Source organism: Brassica napus, chromosome C7 (genome assembly GCF_020379485.1).
Source record: "Brassica napus cultivar Da-Ae chromosome C7, Da-Ae, whole genome shotgun sequence".
In the NCBI taxonomy this organism is placed as follows: domain Eukaryota; kingdom Viridiplantae; phylum Streptophyta; class Magnoliopsida; order Brassicales; family Brassicaceae; genus Brassica; species Brassica napus.
In genome coordinates, this window is record NC_063450.1 from 43,340,451 (window position 1) to 43,348,702 (window position 8,252).

An 8,252-nucleotide genomic window follows, 5' to 3' on the forward strand; every position below is an offset into this window, starting at 1 on the left:
AGGGAGAGTACAAATTGGCATGTTTTATTGATGCGTTTCTCTATCCTCTCAGGCAGAGAGAGAGAGAGAGAGAGAGAGAGACTTGAAACGGGACACTAGAGAGAATTAGCAAAGCAAGCCGCAGCGAAGGGAAACGATTCTTCTGCTGTGACGGTACGTGCATTTTCACACTCCGGCTACATTTGCTTTTTAAGCTAATTATTACTTGCGTTTTACGCATTTCTTTCTTTGTTTCATCTGAAAATAAAAAAAAAAGCTGTAAATTCCCCAATTCCACCAACCTAGGGAGGTCTTCCCCGATTGTCCGTACACATTTTTTTTTAAAATGTTTATATTTTTTAATCACTTTACTGTGGCTTTGATTATATTTTACGCATGATTGCAAGTCATCTTCATCATTACTTACAAGCTCTAATTACAGGACAGTTCGGGAAAAAAACCAAGAAAATGTCGGGCAAGAGTGTTTATAATTTGCTTCAGGATAATGTGAGCAAGCCTCGCTTCTGCAAGTCTTTGTCTACGGGAGAAACTTGGAGTTCTAAATCCATGGTAGCTCTCTTTTCCATTGAAGTCAGTTTAGCTTTTAAACATTATCCTCTGTTGTGTTGCTTTGCTTTGCTTTCAATGTTGTTGCTAGAAGAGTAAGACGTAATCATCCTTCCATGTTTGTTTTACCCCATTTTGTTGTCAGTTTACTTTACTTTTTATTATTGTTCGAGAAAGCTCAGATCTTTCTACCTTTCAAGAAACTTTGACGAGAGTTTGATATCTCTCCCCAAGGAGACTAGTATAATGGCACCACACCTCCTGCTTTTTTTTTAATGCTTTATTATTGTCCTCTCTTTTTTGTTTGTTATTGGTTGGCTACATGTACGTTACAAGTTCATTCCCTTTCTGCTAGTGTTGGATTAAGTCCTTCTCGTACCTTTTTGTATGCATTGCTTTAACCTTACAAAGCTAGCCTCTAAGCTCGTGTCTCAGTCTCAGTGTTTCCTTTTTATATTGTCAGTATTCTATGTTTGTTTGTTGTCAACTCTTCTGATTCCTGGTTTTATATTATGAAGAGGATTATCCCGGAAGAGTTCGTGAGAAGCGCACCCGTAGCTTTTGAACACAGAGTGGTGTTCAGTGTTCGTTGGGGAAATTCCTGGCAGCTCTGGCTCCAGAGAGACAAGAACGGTCTGTTTATGGAAGAAGAAGACTGGGATGAGTTTGTGAGTGATAACTTTTTAGGACCAAACGATGTCTTGCTCTTCATACACGTAGACACTATGTTCATTGAAGTGCAAATCTACAAACAAGATTCGTACCACTTGAAAGAGATCACTTCAGCACCTCTCCAAACTGATCCCCAAGCTGAAGTGGTTACCCCGTTGCCCCAGACTTCTCCACCAGAAACCCCTGCCCCTGCCCCTGCATCTAGTAAGACTATTCATGCAGAACGTATCATCATATTCATGCTTGTCAGAGTCAAAACTATTCCTTTCTAAGTTTGGTTCTTTTTGTTTTCAGCAAGTGGAGCGAGACAGGCCGATGCTCTTGTCAACAATCCTGAGCAGTACCTCTCAAATCCGAGTAACCCTTTCTATGTGAAGAAGCTGGGTAAAAAGATCGATGTTCTGGTAATTAATAACGCTCAGCTTTATCAAATGTGATCTAGTCATAAAGTTTTGAGTTTTTGTTTTGTTGCCTTTTTAAGCTAAGACTTCGTCTTTTTTCTTGTCTAGTATGTGAGCCATCTGGTGACTGAGAGGTATGGCTTGCAGTTTGGTCCACACAATTCCCCCATGTTTTACATTCTTCCCAACGAAAAAATCGAGGCAAACACTAAGATCTACGGAGGGTGTGCTTGTTTCAATGGCTGGGCTGCTATATGTCGAAAGTACAAGCTGAAGCAAGGAGACGCTGTTGTTTGTGAGCTTGAGCGCTCAGGAGGCGTGGTTACGGCTGTCAGATTGCATTTCCCCAACGAATAAAGAGATTTGTGTCTTCTCCAATCTCCTTCCTATGAGTTTATAGCGTAGTGGCAAGTTTCTCGTAAAATGCTACCCTTTATGTTGGGTTAATAACCTACTTGTAGGGATGTTGTCATGGGCAAAAAAACCCGGCCCGGCCCGAACCCAAACTAAACCCGCCCAGAAAATACCCTAAACTATAAAACCCGAAAAAAACCCGGTACTATTAGGGTAACCCGCGAAAAACCCTAGAACTTTAGGGTTACCCAAGGGTACCCGAAAAAACCCTTTTTTGAGTTTTGTGGTTTTTTAGTTAAAGTTTTATAGTTTTAACTTAAATTTATATGTATTGAATATTTAATTTTAATCATGTTTTGTATTAAATTTGATTAATTTTCAATTATCAAATTTATTTTCTGTATAAAGTAACAAATAAAATTTTCATCATTCATAATTTTCAATTTGCAAATTTATACTATATCCATAATGTAAGTAAATAAATAAGTTATAGAGAGTGCAAAATTTAATAGTGGGCATTGTATGTTTTGATTTATACATCTAATTTTTGATTTCAATCATTTAAATCCTTAAAAATTAGGGTAAAAGTCGTCCTTTCAATTATATTTTTTTTTTTAAAACCCATAGGGTACCCGAAACCCGATAGGGTAAAACCCGAACGGGTAATTTATAAATCAAGACCCGCCCAAAATAAACCCGCGAATTTTGAAAACTGAATATACGGGTTTTGGTTTTTAAATTCCAACCGGGTTTAGGGTACCCTATGGGTAAAAACCCATTGTTAACATCCCTACCTACTTGCATGCTAAACTTATTTTTGTTTACTATTGAGATAAGTATCTCTTAATGGTGTATTTTGAGAAATCATCTAACAGTTCAAGACTTAGACTAAGAGTAAACACAATCAACTTGATGTTGCTGACTTTTATTCTTGTAAGTTTGTAGACAACTCTCTATAAATGGCAACCTTCATGTGCCTTCTCACACAAGAAAATACAATATAACCCTAAATAAATGGTCACCTTTTACATCTCTTTTTTGAATAAAATCAAGAACACACCAAAAGACTATATTATCAAAGTAGAACCCACATAGTTTCATTTCTTGTAGTAAGATTCCATTCATCTACCGCTTACGAACGCTTAAAAGCTTGACATCGTCAATCACAGGTCCACACAAAGAGGAGAAATCATCGCTCCTCATGGCATAGAAAGTGCTGTAAAACATAACTTTAGTTCTTGTCGAAACCGCCACGAACCTGATAGAAGCTCTTTTAAACCCTCCAGTGCCACGAGACTCGTAAGGTACCTTAAGCGTATCTCTTCCCGCAAAAGCCTCAACCACCATTGATCCTTTGCAAGCGTTGTTGGCGTCTCCAACGGCAAACGAAAGGACGTAAGTCTTCCCAATGATGGTCCTAGCCACTTGAGCGATGGCGCTCTCTTTGCCCACCACTAGCTCAATGGCTCGGCGACCTTGCGGGATTGAGAAGTGTTCTGTGTCTACGTACTTGACGGCTTTGAGAGACTCCACCATCCAACCGGGTAAAGGAGAGTGATCGTCTTCTATAAACGGTGGGATCAATACTCTCGTGGTCGAGCCTGGTAGTACTAGTGGACCTTCTTCAAATCCTCCGTTTTTCAAAATGTTCTCTGTTCAAATAAAAATATAGAAGTTGTAATGATTACAACCAAATTCACAGAATAGCTTAATAACTAGGCAGTTTGTAGAGGACTAGGCAGTTTGTAGAAGACTAGCTAGTAAACGGATTAGCCAAATCCATAGATTAATTAACTAATTATTAATTTAACATAATTAACGAATTATTGTTTTGATCAAAAAAAATTAACGAATTATTGATTAATTTTATATATGTTTTATACTTACTTATGGTTTTAATTATAAAATTATTTTTGATGAATTATTAAAACTAAATAAAAAAATACAAATTTGAAGATTTATACTTATAATAATATTATTGTTTAATTTAAAATATTTACACTAATATGATTTTAAGAAAATTGTTTTTTTTTCTGTGTGCCTATATCAATTTTTAGAACCATGATTACAAACCCATATTCAAGAACTGTAAAAAAAAGAATAAACAGAGTAATTACGTACTGTTTGTTGGTCGGGGAGGGTAAAGAGCTCTCATGGCAACACCATCAATGAGTGGACCACAAGCTGAATCCTCTTCTTCACCTGAAACGCCCAAGCGTATAGATCCCACCCACGGCTGTACAACGTCTGCACCGGAATCACTAAAGCTTTCCTTCTCCTTACTTTCTTGCACTTAATAAAGCTTTTACAAGCTATTTCATTTTCAAGTTTTATCTTTTATTTACAAATGTTCTCACAATTCCCAAACTCCATTGATCAACCAAGTCAAGTCACAATTCCCAAACTCCATTATTTAACAAGCTATTTCATTTTCCTGAAAGGCCAAACTAGATCGTTAGCATTAGACAAACGAAGTGCAGAAGAACAAAACTCAAAGCAAAATACTCTATTGCCACCTTCTTGAATCTTCAAAAGATTCATCACTAGATGGAGAATAATAGCGTTTTCTTCTGGATCTCACAGAAGATTCATCAGAGCGATTTCTCGAACTTGACTTTCTGAAGCAAGACAAAGGCAAACAAGAAGGTTGGTGTCTCCCCTTCGAGTCCTTTTTCACATCGAAATCAGCTGACTTCATGCCCTTCTGCTTCACTCGATCATTTCTTGTCTTGAAGACAGAAGACAACATACAATTTGATTTTGAGTTGAACATATAAATCATTTTTTCAGTTAAATTTTGTCTTGAGAATAAACATGATGTTCTTGATTTTGAGAGAAAAGTGGTGGGAGGTATTTACGCATAAAAACAACATACAATTTGATTTTGAGTAATTAGTGTTATCCCCATTGCAAATTCTAGAATATCTTCATTTCCCCTTTCGATTGGTTTCCTCCAACGACTAGACTCACGGCGTGTATCTTGCATTTGTCGCAAGGTAATACATTGTGCTTCTCATTTTAGTTCTTATTTTAGTTTATTATGTTTGATTGTTCATCATAAATTGAACAAAAATTGTACTCAATAACCCAAAAAGCCAAAATTAACCACTATTACACTACAAGAAATTTGGGTTTTAATAGCACGGCAACATAGCATTTTTTCCGATTGTGCTATGGTTGACATACTTGTTAGTTTTAGACAGCGTTTATATATTTGGAAACACTATGATAGAGTGATATATATGAAAACGCTGCTCTTGAGAGTAAATCTGGTAAGAAGGATTAGCAGGATGTGGTCCCCAGAGCGGTGGTTGCGATTGATAGTACAACGTATCGGAGTAACCAACAGGCTGCAGTGGTTGCGATTGATAGTACACCGGATCGTAGTAACCACCAGGTTGCGGTGGTTGCGATTGATAGTACACCGGATCGTAGTAACCACCAGGCTGCGGTGGTTGCGATTGATAGTACGCCGGATCGTAGTAACCACCTGTTGTGGGCACAGAAACCATACCTGAACCGAAGCTCAGCCAGATAAGCAACAACTGCCACAACTACCTCACTAGGGCTAACTGCGACCAAGGTTCATTAAAAAAGTGTATCACAACCACCAGAAGTAATTTTGGCATGAAAACAATTTTCACAGAAGGCCAGCTCAACCATTCATCACTGAAGCTTGGAATTACAAGAAAAGCTTCACGGAGGAAGAAGGTATGAATTTTACAAGTTGGAGGTTTCCCAGCCCATCCGTTTGCGAGTATCGGCCCTTAGAAGAGAAAATCAGCCAAAACAAAAAGCGGCCCGGACCAAAATCAATTATGGATCTCAAGAGGGATCTTTTTTGGATCCAACAAGCCAACAATCAGGAGAAAAGACCTAGTGAAGTTGAAGATATAACCATTTTCCCAAAACCGGTTATAAGGAGCCGATTATGGAAAGATTGCATAATCAGTTGGTCCAACCATTTCCAAATCGAGATCAAGCAACCAGGACATACCCTACACGATCCAAGGATTCCATAAGACATTCCACAAGATTTTAGATGGACCAGTATGCAGAGGAACAGGCGAATCTTCATGGCCACCAACTTTCCTTTTTCGGCCATGTTCACACTAGGAGGAGTAAATGAGTTTTCACTACAACTCTTTGAAGACCAACGGCCATATTCTTTCATATGTGGACTAAGGAGTATTTCAGGAAGGCTTCCAGATCATGGGCATATCCAGAAGCTGTCTAGATACAAGGTTCAATCAAGTTTCCTTTTGGAGAGGCTCAAATCAAGCCTAACGGCTAGATATCTTCAAGGAGCCTAGCTTATGATTTTTCTACTTAATTTTTGTGTACTTTGTTTCCTTTTGAGTCATAGGAACGTTTATAGTAGTCCCAGTGTCGAGCCTATATAAGCTCAGGTCATAGTTCATTGTAAAGCACCCTTGATTTTTTAAAAGTAATAAGAAATCGTTTTCTTTTAAACAAAACTAGATTTTGAACCCGCGCGTCCGCGCGGATATATGTTCAAACTTAATAGATGTTAAACATTGATGTTACTGTTTCATATTTTTTTGAGTTTTTAGATTGATGTAAACCCAAAAGAAAGCTCGGTTCATTTTATTACCAAGATTAAACCCAACATGAAAAAGTAATTGTTTCTAAATTTGTTGTTGATTGTTTATATCGTGATGGGATATTAGACAAATCAAAACAATTTATTATATAAGATATTTGTCAATTAGTAATACTTAACTACATTATCCTATTTATAATGTAATTATATATTTATATAAATTTATAATTCAAAATTTTCAAAATAAAACATCTTATGTAAATTATAAATAGATGGGTTGATATATAAACCATATGTATTATATTAACACCATGACAAATAAAAAATAACTATTTGGTAATTAATTTGGTAAAATGGACCAAAACTTAATTACAATGTTAAAACTTTATTTTCATCACAATATATGTGGATTAAGCTTTAATTATATTTTAATGGACCAAGCCCATAAAATACTAAACAGGTTAGTCCGGTTAAATGATATGATTTTAAACGTGATTTGCAAGAAAAGAAACCTAAAAAATCTTGTGCTAGTTATGTGAATGATTTGGTATCATGATTGTTACAAAGATTTGCTAAAATATAGGAATAGATTTAGGAAGGTCATTATTTTAGGAAATTAATAAATGATTAGTTTTAATTTTAAAACAAATAATTTCTACGGATATTATCTTATTGTTTTGATGTTGAATTTTTTAAATTTGTATAAAACATGATATATATTATGGTCGAAAGAATACAATTTTCAAGCTTTCTTAATCAATTACATGGATTTGTTCTATCTAATATAAGTGTTTTGATTTTCCAGACTGAGAAAACAGTGGTGTTATTAAGATGAAGATGCGATGTAATACAGGAAGAAGGTACTATCATAATTTAATACAATGTTTTATCAATGGTTTTCTTAGCATATGTAGAAACAACTCATCTAATTTGATGATTTTAATGGTTTGGTTTAGTATCGGTTTCTAATTGTATGGTTTAGTAAGCAAAACACTGTGTTTTTATTAATGTATAGAACTATATGTGGGCAACGGAAGGTGAATTGGTTTAGTAGTTTTCAAGATTATTAATAAGGCAAATCATGTATTTAATTAAAAGTCAAAACTCTGTGTTTAATATCAGTGGCATAGAAAAGTAATTATTGAGCAAAACTAAGGATGAAGTACAAAATGTACTTCCCTTTTGATAGATTAGATGGTGTTTCTTTGTTGTTATTTCTCTAGTTCTTGTGGGTGACTCACTAAGTCCTAAAGAAGCCACGTCCAAAGAGCCTTGTTGATTCAAGACCATCTGTTTCGTCCATTGACTGAGAGAGTCAATCCATATCCATCTATCCATCCATCCATCGATCCAGCTTGGAAGAATACATATCAAGCAAGCCGATTCCATCTTCAGTCATCTAACCATTCCACTGATCCTTTTTGAGAGAGACACACGTCCAGCAACAAAGATCCCATCATCCATCTTTCTATCTTTCTTATTTGATTTGTTTTCAATTTCCATATCATTTAGTTTTGAATCATAAAAGACCATAAAATCATATTTGCTTCAGTTCATCATTGTCATATAGTTTACTTTCTGTTCTCCATATAAACCATAAAACTCATAAAAAGGTTCATCTTTTGTTTCAGGTACAAATCGCCCCGGTCTAATTCCTCTATCGCAGCCGCCCTAGCCGATCGTCCGTCCATCCGATCTGTCCAAACCGATCAAAA

At 36.1% G+C, this 8,252-nt stretch overlaps 2 protein-coding genes across 3 annotated transcripts in view; one reads left to right on the forward strand and one right to left on the reverse strand.

Annotated features, from left to right (window-relative positions):
• Positions 1-30: 30 nt before the first annotated feature.
• Positions 31-2,409, forward strand: LOC106407369 (B3 domain-containing protein At5g25470). 2 transcript variants are annotated; one of them, XM_013848226.3, is made up of 5 exons: positions 31-153; positions 422-549; positions 1,065-1,422; positions 1,513-1,622; positions 1,728-2,409. In XM_013848226.3, the coding sequence occupies exons 2-5, from the start codon at positions 448-450 to the stop codon at positions 1,974-1,976; spliced, it is 819 nt and encodes a 272-aa protein (XP_013703680.1). In that variant the 5' UTR covers positions 31-153; positions 422-447; the 3' UTR covers positions 1,977-2,409. The 2 variants fall into 2 exon arrangements, with proteins under 2 accessions (XP_013703680.1, XP_013703681.1); XM_013848227.3 differs by having other exon boundaries at positions 44-153; positions 427-549.
• A 636-nt stretch (positions 2,410-3,045) lies between these two features.
• Positions 3,046-8,252, reverse strand: part of LOC106408830 — an 11,167-nt gene continuing 5,960 nt past the window's right edge. The window contains exons 4-5 of the mRNA XM_048764281.1: positions 4,095-4,166; positions 3,046-3,625 (exon numbers count right to left, since the gene is read on the reverse strand). Of these exons, the coding sequence (XP_048620238.1) occupies positions 3,099-3,625; positions 4,095-4,166 (599 nt within the window). The 3' untranslated portion in view covers positions 3,046-3,098. The remainder of the gene's footprint in view (positions 3,626-4,094; positions 4,167-8,252) is intronic.

What these genes read in the sequence shown, in the direction of transcription:
- LOC106407369 (XM_013848226.3), top strand. Translation starts at nt 448, where the DNA reads ATGTCGGGCAAGAGTGTTTATAATTTGCTTCAGGATAATGTGAGCAAG. An exon ending in TGCCCCTGCCCCTGCATCTA is followed by an intron (nt 1,423 to 1,512) that starts GTAAGACTATTC and finishes TTTTGTTTTCAG; the next exon opens with CAAGTGGAGCGAGACAGGCC. An exon ending in GTAAAAAGATCGATGTTCTG is followed by an intron (nt 1,623 to 1,727) that starts GTAATTAATAAC and finishes TTTCTTGTCTAG; the next exon opens with TATGTGAGCCATCTGGTGAC.